At 40.7% G+C, this 18504-nt stretch overlaps 1 protein-coding gene across 3 annotated transcripts in view; it reads left to right on the forward strand.

The window, feature by feature from the left end:
* LOC122813975 overlaps nucleotides 1-18504 on the forward strand; it is a 602906-nt gene that overhangs the window by 505532 nt on the left and 78870 nt on the right. For all 3 annotated transcript variants that reach the window (XM_044086536.1, XM_044086534.1, XM_044086535.1), the window contains exons 14-15: nucleotides 11806-11901; nucleotides 14664-14747. In XM_044086536.1, coding sequence (XP_043942471.1) covers nucleotides 11806-11901; nucleotides 14664-14747 — 180 coding nt within the window. The remainder of the gene's footprint in view (nucleotides 1-11805; nucleotides 11902-14663; nucleotides 14748-18504) is intronic.

The following is an 18504-nucleotide window of genomic DNA, read 5'->3' on the forward strand; positions in this document are numbered from 1 at the left end:
CTTAAGGCTTACCACCCAGCTCCATAGTGCAGAGAAGAGAGATGGAGCTCTGACTATGATTAGCAGAACTGATAACTGTGGAGTCAGCTCTGGGAGGGGTGACATTTTTCCAGCTACTCTACCCTGAGGGGAAAAAATGGGATTTCCGACAAAGGCTGCAACTCACTGTGGAGACCAAAGGCTTCAGCCCCACCATAAGAATGGGGGACACAACACCGCAGATCATTCATGGAGGAGAGCTACAGTGATGTCACTGAATGTCAGGAGTGGAGCAGGGCAGGATAGCAGGTAGGGGTTAGGACATAACAAAAAATAATTTGAGCAGCACATAGAAGTCAAACTCTCACCCCAGCTGTGTAATATGGCTATGATCTACAAGTGGGGAATGTCTCAATCAATTAAGGAATGAAGGGGCTAGATGGTCAGGCTGGGGAGGGGTCAAAATAACTTACGTGCTATGCCACTTCATATGCTGTGATATAGTGTTACTATTTGTGTTCTGAAAAAACGATTTTACTCAGTTAAAAAAATGCATCTTGTTCTGAGGGTTGTTCTTGTAGGTTGTAGAAGACAAAAGATACATTTGAAGAAGACATTTCACGTAGTTTGAAAGAAAGGCATGGAGAACAAGAAGAAAGAGAAAGAAGAAAAGAAAGAAAGAAAATTATAGGTAATCTGTAAAAAAAAAAAAAAAAAAAAAAAAAACATGAAGGTAACTTGGTGCATGCATTTAATGCACAAACCTTATTTAGCCCTCATGGTTATTACCATGGTGGAAACGCAGTCAAAAACACAGAGAAGAAAGTGATGTCACAGCCAGAAAGAGCAGGACTACAGTATGACAGCCACTGAAGGATGGAGAGTAATGGAACTATTAAGGAATAATCAGCTGAGACTGTACAAGTAAGCAGTTACACACTATAAAGCAATCACAACTTGATTCTAATTAGCTGCTAAATTCATGATTTGCTGCAGGACAAGGATATAAGCAAAAACATTTCTCAGTGCTTCTCACCTGTTTTATAGGAATATGTTACAATGGAATTTGCAGTTCACAGTGCTACATATGGTAATCAGATTAGAATGTTTATGATACATTCTCTGCAGTACCAAAGGTAACAGCTTGGATTTAATTCCCTGCTGCTGTAATACATGTTGCTTCATTAATTTCTTTCTACATTATATGTAACTTGGAGGGAATATTGGCACATGCTAGACAGGGCAAATCAATCATAGCAGTGATCCTCAAGTACCAAAATACCACATATTTGGTAAAGTGTACATTTAAGAGAATAAAAGGAGTCTGCAGTTGTGAGTTAGTGAGAAGATGTGTGATTAAAGCCTTGATGAGGAAGCAGATGAGTATGTGTTTCATGTATTCTAAGTCCTCTATGCCTTGGCCTGATGCATTAACTAGGTCTTTTATACTGGCATGGTGATAGAAGTATCAATATATTTTGATTTTTCCTGCTGAGTATGGAAAACCTGCAAAATTATTTTTATTTTCCTGTGCACTGTTTTGTTTTATTATCGTGCTACAGTTTATGCCACACACACAGAGCTCTAAAGCTCTTCTGCTCCAAGACTAAATACAATACCGGCATTCATTTCTGAATACTGGCATTACACTTAAGACCAGTCGGATCAGCCCCCTAACACTTTGAGCTCAAGGAAGCTGTTCCCTTTTCCACACCCTAGCTACACTTCTGATCAGAATTCACTTGAAAATACATAATCTGATGTTGAAAATCTTTATTCATTCCTTACTGTTAGGACTTCGATTCCATCCTCAGAACCGACACGGCCGTTACCAAGCTCACGCCAGCCAAAAACTCTCAGCTAAGACCTACCCACAATGCCCCTCACATAGTCTCTTCAGATCTTGTTTGCCGCATTCCTTGTCAGACGTGCCAAGCCTTCTCTCAGCTAAGTGTTAGCTTTTTGTGTTTTTTCTCGACTCTAGTGTGTTGTAAGACAGTTTTTTTCTTGTCGCCTAAAGTTATTTCTTTACTTTGTTGTTTCCTGACTAAGCCCTACCCACTACCTTGGTAGTTCTTTCGTACCATCGTTGGTACTACTCCCTCTCTCCCTGTCTTAGTAGGCCTTTCTCTTATGTTTGGTATTTCTTGGTACCATTTTTGGTACTCTTTCCTGTTATCTGTACAAAAAAAGTGCTTTCTTTCATCTTGTTAGTTATATAGTTTGTTGTGTGGTTATACTGTGTATTATGGCAGATAAGGCCAAGCTTGGTTTTAAACAATGTGATAAGTGTGAGGGTAAGTTGCCCAATTCTGAGTGTCATGCCCGGTGTGCTTACTGTTTGGGCGTTGACCACCTTAATGTTTCTTGCGACATCTCTTCTAGCTTCAGCAACCGTACATTGGTTGAACACAAGAACAAACTTATCCTTAAGGGTATGCTAAAATCACCCTTTGCGGAGGCTCTTTCTGGGATGAAGATCTCACCACCTCCTAAGCATAAAGACGTTAAAAGACATAAGGAGAAACGGAGTCTTTTGGTTCCAACATCCTCGTCCTCCTCTGAACCGAGTCGACACCGGGCTTCTCCCATGCCGTCAGCACAGACAACTTAGGCACCAGGGTCCCTGTCTTCTCCCTCGGTGCCGCCTTTGATTTTGAATCAGACTCCTTCCACTTTACCGACCTCTGCACCATCTCCCATGGTGCTGACTTTGTTTGTGACACAGGCCCCAACTACTGTACCTGCATCGGCACCTTCCCCAGCCACGGTGCCCCTGTCTTACATGGCTCCTCTGGTAATGACTCCTTCAATTCCGAAGATCGAGCACCTTTCAAGAACTAGGTATTCTCCTTCTTATGACCCATTAACTTAACTTAATCCCTTTCTTGAGAGACCAGACTCCCCATCGGCAGCATCTTTCAGATCCACCAGGAGTCTTTCTGAACAGAATGTAGTGAGGGTTGTGGACCAGCTTCTGGCAGCTAGAGGATTAACCACCCAGACCAGGTCTTCCCTCCCCTTTGGAGTAGAAGCTTTCATGGTGTATTCTCCTATCTATCCTCCTCCGACCTCCACCCGTGTTTCGGAGACTTTGGTACCGATAGCCATCCTGGTACATAATGTCTCAGCACTGACAGAGGAGGCTTCCCTGTCGGCATCGATTACTCTTGGCACCACAGCTTCTTTGGAACTGGGGCACTCTCGGAGCAGTGATTGGGCTGACGGCACCGTGGGACCTAGTTCGGTGCCGATTTTTTCTGTGGCGCTGTCTACGGCCACAACTCTCCCGGCAGCTGCTGGTCCTCTCAGAGATCCTCACCTGGTGGCAGGCTCCTCGGGGTTGGGTGTGACCCCGGTTCCAAGGTCGTCCTTCTCGGTTCTGGGCTCCCATCCCTCCTCAGGTGGGCCTGCCTTCCAGGTGATGGAGAGAGTCCTTGCTTCAACAGGCTCGCAGTTAACACCATTGGCATTGGAACCAGAACCCCCCTCTAGCTTGCAGCTGTCTCACCCTCCTACTCTGGAAACTCAAGCAAGGGAAGCGCAAGTCCTGCCCTCCAGGGGAACCTTTTCTCCGGAGTCCTCCTCAGAAGATCCCATGGGGAGCCACAATGGAAGAAACTTTGCAAGAGGAATTCCAATTGGAATTACAATTCCCCTGAGGAATCCATCACTGAAGAGACAGATTACGATGAGGGAGAAGGGTCCCCACGGTCTCCCCCAGAAGACGTCTCATTTGAAGACATTCTTGAGATCCTCAAGCAGAGGGGAGACTGCAAGCCCTCCAACCCTTCTTCAGAGGAATCAGTGTTCCTGCAGGCTTTCTGTGCTCGGCCATCTACTTCCAGGGTGACCCCACCTGCAGATGAGCTCATTCGACTTATTGTGCAGTGTGCCTGGAAGGCCCCAGACAACACAGAACCCATCACACGGAGGCCAGATAAAATTCTGTCCACTCCAGAAGACCAGCCCAATTGGTCCAAACAATTGGTAGTCAATTCCATGGTCATGGCAGCGGCCACCAAGAAGAAACTGGTGGAAGGTAGTTCCACTGTTCATCCTCCGAACAGGGAGTCTCGGGCTATGGACAGACTGGGGAAGTGGATTTACGCTTCAGAGACTGTTGCCATCTGGTCTCTGAATAACCTGGCACACTTTACTCGCGTCCAAAGAAACCTAATTTCAGAAATGTCTGCCTCTTTGGCCGAGGTACTGCCTAAGGAGGTGTGTGATACTGTTGCCTCTCAGCTAGCTACCTTGGAAGCAATCTCGAACTCCTCGATGCGCTTAATTTCTCACACTACCGAGGGGGCAGCTCGAGCAGCAGCATCGGGCATCGTTATGAGATAGCATGCTTGGATGCATTTGTGTGACTTCAAGGACCCCTTTAAATCTTCCTTTGTCAACGTGCCTGTTGACGAACCTTCCCTTTTTGGTCCCAAAGTAAGAGACACACTTTCACATAGTGAGAAGGACAGAAAGACCTTGTCTGCTGTGGACATACGTCCCCCCCCCCCCCCAGAGGTCCTACTCCAATAATCAGAGGGAAGGAAAATTGTGGTTCAAGAAGTCCCAAGGATCTTTTTGTGACACTCGTGATGAGCAATCCCCCCCAGGGTAGAGGGGGCAACTCATTTGGAAGACGCCCCTTTCAGGGAAGAGGGAGTCCGCGTAACCACGGTACTAGAGATTCCTTTTCTGGCAGACCCTTGCAGCACTCCTGAACAGTGGCCTGATTGCTTTCCTCTGGAAGCAGTTGGGGGTTGATTTTCCCTGCACCTACAGGCCTGGCAACTCATAACAATGGATGCGTGAGTGCAGAGGATAATATCCAGAGGCTAGTGTATCCCTTTTGACCTCACTCCCAGACCCATAAAATGAATCCCCGATGTCCCACCCAGTCAGAGGGAGGTTGCAGCCTTAGAAATCGAAAAGCTGCTAAGAAAAAGAGTCATCCAACCAGTCCCAACAAACCAAAGAGGATCTGACTTTTACTCGAGGTTCTTTTTAGTGCCAAAAAAGACAGGGGACTAGAGACCAATCCTGGATCTCAGTTTACTAAACAAATTCATCAAAAATTCTGGATGGTCACGGTACAGTCCATTCTCCCCTTTCTGGGAAGAACAACTGGATGAGCTCTATAGACCTCCAGGAAGCTTATTACCACATAAAGATGGACAAACGCTCCAGGAGTTTTCTCCCCTTCCATCTGGGAGCCAGTCATTATCAGTTCAGGGTACTGCCCTTTGGTCTCTGGACAGCCCCCAGAGTGTTCACCAAATGCATGGCAGTCATTGTAGCTCATCTCTGACTACAAGGATTCCATGTGTTTCCATATCTAGACGATTGGCTCCTTACTGCCACGACCAGGAATCTTCTCATTCTAGTCTCTCTTACACTAAGGCCTTGCTCTTCGCCTAGGTATCACGATCAACATGGGCAAATCACACGTCTCCAGCAAGAGCACTGGAATTCATTGGAGCGATCTTCGATACAACATCCTGTCAAGCTTTCCTCCCTCCTCACAGGCTTTCAAAAATAAGAAACCAGATTCAAGTCCTCCTCCTGCAGACTTTTGTGCCAGCACACCTTGTACTGCAATTATTGAGCTCTATGGCAGCAACCATTACCTTGGTACCACTGGCGAGGTTGCACATGAGACTATTGCAGTGGCTCCTTCATCACAATGGTCGATTTTAACTCACCCACTTGATCATATGATATGCCTTACAAATTTTTGCAAGAAACAAATGTTTTGATGTTGACCGTTCTGTCTTCCCCAGCCCAGGGCCACGGTGACCACCCCTGTTGGGGGGGGGGCATTTCCAGGGAAAGACAGTGCAAGGCACCTGGTCCCCCATGGCGGCAAATTTGCACATAAATGTCGTGGAATTGAGGGCAGTTCTTTTAACGTTGCAAGCGTTCCACACATCTCTTCCTTCCGGGTCCATTGCAATTCAGTCGGACAACATGTCAGTCGTCTGGTACATCAACAAATAAGGTGGAACCAGGTCTTACCCCCTATGTTGGGAAGCTATGAGAATTTGGCATTGGGCGATGGCTTCCAACCACTTTCTTATAGCAATGCACATTCCAGGGAGTTCCAATCTTATTGCGGATGATCTGAGCAGGAACATTTTGATGCCTCACGAGTGGTCCCTCAATCCTATAATAGTGTATCACATGTTCCACTGTTGGGGCAGGCCTTGCTGCGACCTGTTTGCTTCTCCCCTAAACAACAAATGCAGAAGCTATTTTGCCCTGCTCCCCCCTCAGGGGGAGTCACCGAAGGATGCTCAGACGCACAATTGGCCCCCGGGTCTACTGTATGCCTTTCTCTCGTTTCCCCTCATCCCGAAATTCCTTCAGAAAGCTAAAAGGTTGAGAAGCAGAATGATCCTCATTACCCCTTATTGGCCCCGTCAAGTCTGGTTCCCTTTCCTATGGCCTCACCTGATTCACAGCCCGTGGATCCTGGATCAATCCCAAGGTCTGCTATCTCATCTTCAGAGACTGATTCACCCCAATCTCCACAGCCTCAAGCTCACAGCTTGGTTTCTCCACTTCCGATGATTGCCAGGCTACCGTTCGCGAGATCCTTCTGGCTTCGCACAAACCTTCCACCAGAAAAATGTATTCCAGTAAGTGGACTAGGTTCTCTAGATGGGCCAAAGAACATAACATAGACCCCTTTTCCATGCCTATTCAGAAGATCATACAATACCTCACTACCCTGTGCAGGAGCTTCAGCACTGACAATTACAGCGCATTTAGCAGCTATTGCAAACTTTCACAATGGAATTAACAATTCATCTGTTATGTCACACCGACTGTGCAAAATCTTCATGAAAGGGGTATTACATATTAAACCTCCGGTCAAGCCTCCTATAGAGCCATGGGACTTGACTTTGCTGCTTCAGTCATTAACAAGTCCTCCCTTTGAGCCTTCTAATTCCTGTGATATAAATTTTTTTTGTCTTGGAAAACTCTGCTTCTTGTAGCCCTTACCTCAGTGAGAAGAGTATCTGAGTTGCAGGCCTTGAGTATCAAGAGACCTTACTTGATTTTTCATAGGGAAAGAGTGTCCCTACGTACTGACCCCTCCTTTTTGCCCAAGGTCATTTCTAGATTTTCCATTAATCAATCTGTTGACCTATTGGTTCTCTTTCCTCACCATTCAACTAGAGGGGAATACCTTCTGCATACCCTCGATGTTCATAGGCAACTTCGTTTCTACTTGGACAAAACTAAATCTTTCAGAAAAACATTTCAGTTGTTTGTGGCCTTTGCAGGACCCAGAATGGGTAGGCCTGTTTCCAAAATGACTATATTCTTGGCTCAGACATGCCATTACTTTCATCTACAATCAGAACAAGTGTCCTTACCTTCCAGAATAAAGGGTCACTCTACTAGACCGATGGCAACTTCAGTGGCTTTTCATTCCAGAGCCTCTAGGAATGATATCTGTGCAGCAGCCACTTGGGCAAGACCTCATACCTTTATCACTCCTTACAAATTGGATTTGGCCTCCAGGGGATGAGCATCTTTTGGTTCTATGGTGCTCAGGAATGTCCTTCCTTAGGGCCACTCAGGACTCATGTAGCTGGGAACTCGGTCCTAACAGTAAGGAATGAATAAAGATTTATATCATCAGATAAAGAAGTTATGTCTTACCATAATGTTCCATCTGTGTTGTAGATCTTTATTCATTCATTACTTCCTGCCCTCCTTCCCCCTGCCTGGACTCCTGGTGGACTTTAGGATTTCCTTATTAGTTAAGGTATCTGATCAGACAGAGCCTCCTACTATCACTATTAATACTTCTATACTATAATGGCGGGCAAACTCAATCTGAAGAGACTATGAGGGGCATTGCTGGTAGGTCTTAGCTGAGAGTTTTTGGCTGGAGCGAGCTTGGTAATGGCCGTGTCAGTTCCGAGGATGGAACCAAAGTCCTAACAATAATGAATGAATAAAGATCTATAACACAGATGGAATGTTGTGGTAAGACATAACTTCTTTTTTTCAAGCCATCTCTTGTAGTGTAGAGGAATAAAGCCATCCCAGGCAACCCTGAGTTTCATTAGCAGCTTGGGCACCTGATAGAGCTGACCAGAGAGGATGGGATTGAGTGGCCACTGCCAGCTCACGTATGCTGTTGGAAGGGTGGATATCTGTGGCTTGTCACTTAGGTGACACTTAGTTGGAGCACAAGCCCGTAAGCAAGCACTGCCATTGTGAATATGAACATAGCTAAGTGAACATGCAGGGGAATGATCCCTGCAACAGCAGCACTCAGTGGAGCACAGAGAGCTGCCACAAGACAGAGGTACTCTACAAGGGAAAGGGAGCTACCCCACAAGACCAACAAGCTGGCCTGCTCCCTATAACCTAATTCTTCTTGCTGGGAAAGAAATTAGCTAATTATGCTACCCAGGCAGGAGCAAAGAGGCCATAGGCTATTACCTAGTCTAGGGATGCTCGTCTGTTGCCCCACAGAATGAATGGACCAATTGGGTGAATATAGATGAGCCATTGGGCCAGTCCTGTGGAGGAAAATGTATTTTCATTGAGGTAGTGTAATAAACTCAATTTTTCCATTATTTGGGAAGACATTTCTTTAGGTTTATAGCTCAACCTGACAACCTTCAAATGACTGACCACTTTAAGGATGCAAAAAACTGTCAGAGAAATGTAAATCCCGAATTCAAAAGTTTGCGCTGTAATTGATTTAGGATTTCCTCAAGGACAAGCCAACAGATGTTCAGTGTCCTACATTTCTTCATAACACAGGCAAGAAAGCCAACAAGGTATTTGATAAAAAATTTTTCTGAAAAAAGAGGAAGCAAACAATCTGGCTGTACTGAAAAGTAAGCAAATTACAAGCATAATGTGTGTGTGTGTGCATATGTGTGTGCGCGCACATATGAGTGAGTTTTTGTATATGAATCAGGTGTTCAAGTGAAACTTATCTAAAATAGGGTAAGCAATTGTATTTTTGTGAGTAAGTTCTACATCAGGGATGATATGACTGAAGAATAAGAAGGGGAGAGAATATGACAGCCTTTTTTTGAAGGACCAAGCATATTGTGGGATCTGACAAGAGAGAGGATTTTGATATGTAAAAATTCTAAGTAGTCACTGAATTTACTGGCTATTCCATAAGTAGTGGCATTAGGTAGTGGGTTAGGTTGTGACTACTTTACTTGGCTTGAGACACATTATGCCAGAACAGTTACAGATTATGCTTGTATTTAGTTTGCTAGATAAGAAAATATTCAGTTTTGCTAATTGTAAATAGAACTTTGACTTTGTTGTGAGATTGTTTACACAGAGTTATGACAACTGGATGTTTTGCATGGATGATGCTTTTTCCCAGCATTATCACATTTGGTCATAACAGATTTAATGTCAGCTGTTATTATTCAGTGTAAGATGGTGTGGGGACACTTGTGCACTCAGACATTGTACCTACTTTTGTAATATGGTTAAGGGAGGATGACAGTTGCCCTTCTAGGATACTTTTTTTGCTGAAATCTTTGACCATCCTGCTGCTAGCAGCACTACTGAATTCTGTATACCCACTATGCTCAGCTAGGGTTAAAGTCCTCTTTAGGAGGACTTACACTAAGTTCTTGTGGATATGAAATATACCTATAGGTTTTACCTCAGGGGCACACCTAGAACAGGAAAGCATGTACTCCCTCTTTCTAGGATACAGAACCAGCATCTCTCCCTAGCTTATTCTTTTATTGGGTGTACCACTAATCAGAGTGACAATCATGTCTGGACTCTTGTCCTTCTTGGGTCCACAGTATTTTTCTGGGTAAACACAAGGGAGCTTTACTTTTTTTAATTTTCATTCAGCAATAGTTAGTTTACATCTCTCAAATGAAATGGCATACTTTACCACGGAACATAATTAGAAGACATTTGGTACTGGTGGTACATCCACATCCGTTTGCAGTAAGCTGTTTCTTCAAGTATGGATTAAATAATTCTTCTTGTAATGTTTTATTTAAACCATTCCAACCTGAGGTCAAACAGAACAGATGACTGTGAACTGACTGAAACATGTTAGGCTGACTACCTTCTGCAGGGATTATTTCTGTGCTGCAGCAGACAGGAAGAAACACTCCTAAATATTTTGGTCTCTACCTGTGATTGGGAGTTTAATTTTCTCATGGTATTGAGTGAGTGACTCTTTCAGGTTTTGTCTCATCTCAATGGCAAGTTTTGTACTGTGCCTGTGGTCATTTTTTTCCTTGTTAGTATATGGAAGGATGTGGTGGTGAGAGTGGGACTTGATACTCACAGCTCCATTTTGTACAAACGGGTGAACTACACCCTTAAGTGACTGTCATATAGTGGGCTATCTTTAGTGATGTATGGGGCAAGAGCTCAGCCACATGAAATGTGAAGGTGTTTTTTATTGATTACAGATAATTAGCTATAGTGGGAATGTGACTTTTGTAACTGATTAGAATATAATTACTCATAGTGGGTAAGTGGCTTTTGTTATTTATTCAGTTGACGTTTGTTAACCCGGTAAGTGGACTTTTCAGCCACAACCCAGACCAACATGGCCAAACAAGATACGTACATCAAAAACATAACAATAAATTATGAAATACATTGAAGAAATGGCTGTAATGCAAAAAAAAAAACAAATGTACAAAATACATTACACATGGAAGAAAAATGTAAGTCTAAAACTTACTATTTAGTGAAAAGACATATGCTAATAAAAGTCCCAAACAAATGCAGAGTGATACAATCAGGAGAGTTTGTTTGCAATAGCATAGGCATGATATACACACACTATAGCATGGTTTAATATAAAGTAAATAAAACATCCACATAGATAGTCAAGAACCTTATGTAAAACTGTGGTACTCCTCACCTCCTATGTAGAAAAGGTAGAGTGTATGGGGAAGAAGTGGGTGAGAAATTAATATGCTCTGAAGATAAGAGGTATGGATGCACAATGGTAATAAGAGTGGATTAAAAGAATACAGAGCAGGAGAAGGTGGCGTAGCTCATAGAGGCAGAACATCTATTAACCAGTATCTCTGAAGAAAGTACATATGTTTTATTTATTTAATTTATTTATTTTACATTTGTTTACCAGGAAGGACCAACTGTACAGAGATGTCCGTTTTCAGCGAAGGCCCGGGGAGAAAAGCTCCAGAACAATTTCTAACATACTCTATATAAGATATTTACCCATTCAGTTATAAAAATATAGCAGACAATAACTCATGATTGCATACGTGTGGGAATGAAGTGACTTCTTGAATGAGACAATGTTATCTTCCAACATGATGGATTCAGGTTGAAAATTCCAGCAAGCTTACAGAAGGATCGCCCACAGACAGCAAGAGTAAAGGATGTTCTGGATAGATTAGAATATAATCATCTATTGTGGGTATATCATTATTGTTATTGATTAGAATATGATCAGTCACAGTGAGAATCTGGCTGTTGTTATTGATTAGAATATGTCTTCACCAGTGCGGCAGCTGCTGTATTTAGTAAACTAACATTATTAGTAACTTTCCCTTAAGGTCTGACCACCCAGAGTCTGTTGGTTTATTATTACAGATAATCTGTTAGTTTCTGATTGTGCTTAGTTTATGAACTCTGCTGACACAATTACTTTAAAACCTGGTGAATTACAATCAGTAACTATGGCCATTCTAATTTGTATTACCTAGATATCATACTAACTTTAAACATTTTGTTACTAATGTTTTATATGTGAAATACTCTTCACAAAATGCATACAATGGGCAAAAAATGACTGATATAGCTTTGCTTCTTCAGATTCCCCATCATATGAAGACATTGATGAATCTTTTAATGCCTCTGAGAAAAACACAGAACTGCAGCCTCACATGGAGAAAGAAGAATCGGATGATGGTATGGATGTACTTTGAATAACTTCATTGACATAAATCCCCTCCAGATTAATGACCGATATGTATAATGCTGTACTAACGTGATTTATGCCTGTAGAATAACCACAAAGGTCAAATTTGACTGTCTGTAATCTGTCTGTGGTAGGCAGCCACTGCAATTGGAAGTTTCCCTCTACATAACACATTTTTCTTAGCAATACATTTTCCAAAAGTCTTGCTTCCTTTCAGGTTTAGAATCACCCATAGGACATTTTGAGTTTAGAGATGCAACAGTGGTACAAAATAAAACAATGTATTAGTATTCTATATGACTAGACAAGGCAGATTATTCTGAGGCACATTGACATACAATGGCTAAAAACACAATGTATTGCAACACCATAAAACTGTCTAAAATAAGCACATTTCTATGTATGTGTAGCACTCCTTTTAATGATAAGAATGTTGTCAGAAAGAAGCTATTATCTTTGACAAGGCAGAAAGTGCAACTGGAAGCCTTAACCACAAAATTGTTTACAATATGCACAGTCAGTGGTTCAGCAGGAAGTACACTCACCTTGGATGCTGGCAGGATTAGAAGGCTGTGGGTTCTAATCCCACTTCTGTAGCTTGAATTCATGTTCTACTCCTGCCAAAATAGTGCACGATGGATGCTGCACTCCTGACGTTCCCTCCTTCAGCTAGGATGTTAAACTGTGGTCTCATCTAGTAACTCAGGTGGATGAGAAAGAGGTCACAACCTATACTGAAAAATAATAGGGAAATTTCTTTGGTGTCCTGGCCAGATTACTCGTACATAATTATTATTTCTTACTGTAGTTGTTAGTTGTTAAATAAACTTATTACTAAAATGTTATATTTATATTCAGCATAATATCACTCAATTTGGGAGAAAATAAGACAGCATTGTTGTGAATATTACTTTGATACTGTTCTGAGTTTGTTTATTTGGAATAAACCCAACTGATCTTTGTGTTTCAAATTAGGTTTATACTTATTACTTCTTTTAGGTAAAATGGGCATAATTTATGCTCAGCATGCAATAAATATACTGGTCTGCAATAATCACATAACCCTGCATCTTTGTTTTGTTTTAAAACAGAGTTATAGAATATTGCCAGACAGGTAGAATTTTATTCCTTTTAACCAAAACACAGCTCAGTTCAACCTTTTAGTGTTTTACTATAAAGCATTTTACAAAATCATTATAGATTCATAAGTAAATACTGGGCAATCAGTTGGCAGACCATTACAGGCCTAGCCAATCACCCATTTTCAAAAATTCCCTCCATCCTCAAGTAGGGCAATATAAGGAGAATTTGAGGCTACCCATCCAATAATCTAGGTTTTCCATGAAGGTGACAAGGGTACTACTTTGCTTAACATGTAATGGAAGTTTATTCCATAGAGTGGGAGGATATATTGGAATATAAAGCTATCATGTCTTATTTATCTGTTGATGAAGTTTAAATCCTTTAACTGGGTAGGAGGAACAATTTGTTCTGTAAAGGAACAGGAGGTCAAAAAAAGGTTGGATCTTTTATGACACAAAAGGCTTGACACAGATCCCCATGCAGAAGTATATAAGAAACTAATTATAGAGAGAGCTGGCAGTCCTAATAACTAAGATTTATGAGGCCACTGATCTTTTTAGTTAGGAAGCTCTAAGGTCTTCCAAGTTGAGTAATAGGTTTAGACAGATATATGCCAAAAGTGGCATTATATTCAGTAACAGATCTGATGAGATACAAGTAAAGGGAAATTCTGACATATTTGGATCTAGAGGAGATTTCTTTAAAATAAGATGAACCAGCTAGAAGGCTTTCTGAACTACTGTGGAGACTTGATATTCAAAACAAGAATGCCTGGATCTCTTACAATAGTGGTTGATTGGAGGAGTATGTCACCTATATGAAACAGAAGACTAAATACATCATGTAAATTATGCATAACCTGACTAGGAAACATTGTATATAAGTTAGGAAAAATGCATTCAAGTCTGGGGGTGTTATAATCTTGTATTTCTTTTAATTTGTCCTGTTATTTTATAAGTTGCTTATGTTTAAAATTAGATGCATGTTCATCTGATAGATGCCTATATTATATTAAGAAAATTTTCTAACGCTTATTTACCCTATTATTTTCCAGCTAAATTTCTAAATGTTTAAAATATTTTTGTTCCATATTTACAATATACCTTTACTCTTCTGTACTTGTCTACGAGGTAGGCTATGAGAAAGCTGTTGAAAATATAAGGCAAGATGTATCAGTAGGCATTACGTTATGAGGCTGTGCTGAAATTCACCTGGGCTTATAACTTAATTTTCAGTACATATGTTCCTACTGCCATTTTTACAGAACCTTTAGAAAGTCAACAGGTAGTATATGTTCTGGATTGAGCAAAGGCATTTCTCTAATTTTGTAAAGTGTCAGTCTTCAGGTAGAAGCTGAACTGTTTATGCATTTGATCAAGATGTATGCTAATAAGGCTGTGTCTAACAAAGAATATGTTAACAAGTACTGCAACATTATCATTTCTTCTATCCACTTTAACATGTTAGTAGAAATATTCATTAAATTAATCATTTTATTGTCATGTTTCATTTGAATCGACACCAAACAGCCCCTTTATGGTGCATGCTGAGTAGATATATAATGTTAGCTAATAAAACCCAGACATGTCATAGATGACCTTACATGATTGTGATATTTTGATATGAGTTATTGCTAACAATCACTCTCTCTCTCTCTCTCTGTTGTCAGATGCTGACTCTTATGAGAATATGGATTGCTCTTTTTATGGTGAAAACAAGGAAAGTGAAGTACCATATACTGAACACCCAAAAGGTAAGGGAAGAGAAGAGAAAAAGAAGGCAAACAGAGGCAGAGTGGGTGGGAGAGAAGAAAGATGGGATGGATAAAACCAGGCAAAGAGCTAGAAAAGTCCATGAGTAATAGGTATATAGAATGGGTGGGGGGCTGGGGAGATAGATGGAATGAAAGGAGACACATCAAATGCTGTCATGAAAAGGGGTCTACTACGCATGATCAAAATTTCATATGACTGTAATTCATTTGACTGAGACCAGAACATCAAAAGTTCAAAACACTGAAAACTCATTTGACTGAAACTCATAACACTGACACATTAAAGTAAAAGTTATATGCCCTTTTCCCCACTGTAGTGTGATCCTGGAGTTTGTATATATAGTTGGGGGGGGGGCACAGCCCCCTGCATTGGGGAGGGCACTGCCCCCCACATAGTTTAGGTATATATTGTCTTCTGCAAAGAGTTATTCATTGCAGTTATAAGTATCCATCTGTATGTTTTAAAATGTATAACGTATGTGGGGGCTACTGATGGTCTCAAAAAATGTTATATATAGACTGTTTGCTCCTTGGTGGTACATTCTGATTTTGTTGGTGTTATTTATTTTGTTTTTGCACTTCCAAGGAGACATGGCAGAACTTCAAGTACCCTCTATCGAACTGTCTTATACTATACCCGGTCAACTTACTAGGCATCTAGATTAAATCCGACAGAAGATGGGTACAAACAGGAACTATTAGATCTTAGAGAGAGACTAATAGCAAGAGGCTATAACTCACAGGAAATAGATAAAGCTACTGATGAAACCAATTTGATTAGGTCCACCAGAGCTAGTCCTTATTTCTCTGATTTAAATATACAATCTTTAGTGGAGAGTTCAGGAAGGGATGACCTTCAGACAATTAAGGTACCTATGTTTTACACCTCAGATACCCATGCTTTAATGGATATAGTTCGGAAACACTGGGATGTTTTGTTATTAGACAATACGGTCAAGGCGATAGTAGGAAATGAACCCAAGTTCATCTTTAAAAACAGGAAGAATCTTAAACAAATCTTTTGTTATCCACATTTAGTTGAAAAGGGCCTCTATAATGAATCTGACCAAGGTACGAAACCATGTTTAAAATGTAATCAATGTGATTTTATAGATATCAGAAACACTTTCGCTCATCCTATTTCCAGTCATATTTACTACCTACATGTCAGGGCAGATTGTCAAACTGAGAACGTTGTTTACCTAGCTAGGTGCACATCTTGTTGTGCATTCTATGTAGGGAAAACGAATAGAAAATACAGGGAAAGGATCAGGGAACATTTGTATTGTATACGTACGGCCAGTGAGCATAATACACTGGCTAGGCACATCCGCTCCATTGATTCCACACATAAATTTATGTTTTTAGTATTGCAGGTTATTGCTCCAGGTATACGTGGTGGAGATAGCAGAAACTATACCGAACTTTGTGAAATAAAATGGATTATTAGGCTCAGGGCTGATAAAGCTCCAGGACTTAATGAAAAAATACCTTTGAAGCCTATACTATATAACAGGAGGTTTAAGACACCTAGATAATCATAGCGCATTTACCTTTTGTGGAGTATTTTTTAGTTTTTAGTACTTTGTTTAATATTAATAGCATACATTTTTATTTTATTAATTTTTGTAGTACAAGTTTTCTCATTTGTAAAGTTTGTTAATAGGTATCTGCTTTTGTGGTTGTTGTTAGTCCAAATACTGTGTTCAGTGTATTTAATTGATGGAAGGAAATGATGTCATTCAATTAGTTAAGTGATGCATTGTATAAACTGCAATGCTTTTGTTTGTAATCGTGGCCTGACGAAGCCTATATGGTGAAAGCGCTTACCGTGTTGACACAATAAATAATATTTGTTTTTATATCGCTGTTACAATTGAACTTTTTGGGGACTTCTTTGTGACTGTTTTTTTTCTGAATTTCAATACAGTTAGCCATGGTTTGTCCTGTGGATGCACCTTGAATTTTGTTTTATAATTTCCCAAATGGTCAGCCTTCAAAAGGGAATACCCCATGGTTCGATACTTGCTCCTGAACTATTCTCTAAATTTATAAATAAATAAAATTCTCATTAACGTATCTCATCTCCCCCTCCTTCTTCATGCAGATGACATGGTACAATTTCACACAGACAAATCAGTACCCAACCTCCAGACAGACCTGCTAACAAATTTTTAGCCCTAATCCACACAGTCTCCAAAAAACTTCCTTCCTTCTCCAATAAAACCAAAAACTATGATCTTAAAAAAAAAACCTCTGCATATTGATGACTACACTACTTCTTTTTAATATCTTGGCATTTGGCTTGACCCCATCCCTTAGCTTTTCCTTCCAACTCGACTACACAAAAAGAGCAATTAACTCTGTCCTATTTTTGGACCAATACAATTTCCCTTCTTTCCTACTAAAACATTCATAACAGTCAGGCAAATGCATTTCTACTCCCCCAAATTGAAATGTGGCCTCCTTCTCATAGTCTCAGCATCAGAAATAAACTCCACACACATTCAAATAACAACCAATAAAATGTGTAGCTTTATTACCCAGTCTAGTAAAATGAACATCACGGTATAACACTGAAAAAAAATGTCTCCCAGGCTGACCTTCTCCTAGGATCCCAAATATTCAAACTCCTGGTCAATCAGAACCCTACATCCAAAATGATTATGCAATCCTCCTCTTACAGCCTCAGAACCCACAACCATACGGCCCCAAAATTAAACTCCATGTTTCAGATCACTACTTCCCTACAGTAGGTCCCCATACTGCCCCACAAATAAAAGACAATTCATTTTACCCAGTATGTAGACCTCAATTAAAGGTCCATCTCATTTCATCAGCCAAATGTCATTGCCTGTCTTCCAACTGTATCATGTAAACTGAGATACATCATACTATCTTTCTCCTACTATGCCCCATATGGCACATTCTGTTGCACCAGTCTATACCTCATACATGCATAACTTCTCCTTCCATCTACAAACTCTGAGATCCTTCTCTTCATTCAACTATCATTCATACTTAGATAACACAAAGGTGTCATTATTGCACAGGCACATCACTTTGTATGTGAGATTTGTCTATTGTAAATGTGTAGTATGAATGCAAACACTTTTTTGTTAGCTGTATTGCTTGACTGCACGGCATCAAGTAAAGCAGAAGGTTTGTTTTGATTTGTAAGTCTTATTTGGCCCATTTTATGTTACGTTCATGAGCGTTCCTGTCTTTTCTGGACCATTTTATGTTACATGAATGAGTGCCCCTCTCTTATCTGGCCCATTTTATGTTACTTGCATGAGTGTTCCTCTCTTATCTGGCCCATTTTATGTTATGTGCATAAGTGTTCCTGTCTTATCTGGCCCATTTTATGTTACATGAATGAGTGCTCCTCTCTTATCTGGACTATTTTATGTTACGTGCATGAGTGTTCCTCTCTTATCTGGCCCATTTTATGTTACATGCATGAGTGTTCCTGTCTTTTCTGGCCCATTTCATGTTACGTGCACAAGTGTTCCTCAGACATTAGTCAGTAACAATATCTGGATTACACAGCAGTTTGATGAACGTTTTAGAGTAGATCATTGGTATATAGCTGCTGTAGTAAGCAAAGTAACTTCCAGATCTGCAGTTTTTTATGCCTGTTAATGTTTTTTGCATCTTTGATGCTCCATACTGATTAAAACCTATGGGCCAGCTTCCATCTGTTTTAGAAGAACAATTTTCTCTATAATGCATG

Source organism: Protopterus annectens, chromosome 10.part0 (genome assembly GCF_019279795.1).
Source record: "Protopterus annectens isolate FY-2018-M chromosome 10.part0, PAN1.0, whole genome shotgun sequence".
NCBI lineage: Eukaryota > Metazoa > Chordata > Ceratodontiformes > Protopteridae > Protopterus > Protopterus annectens.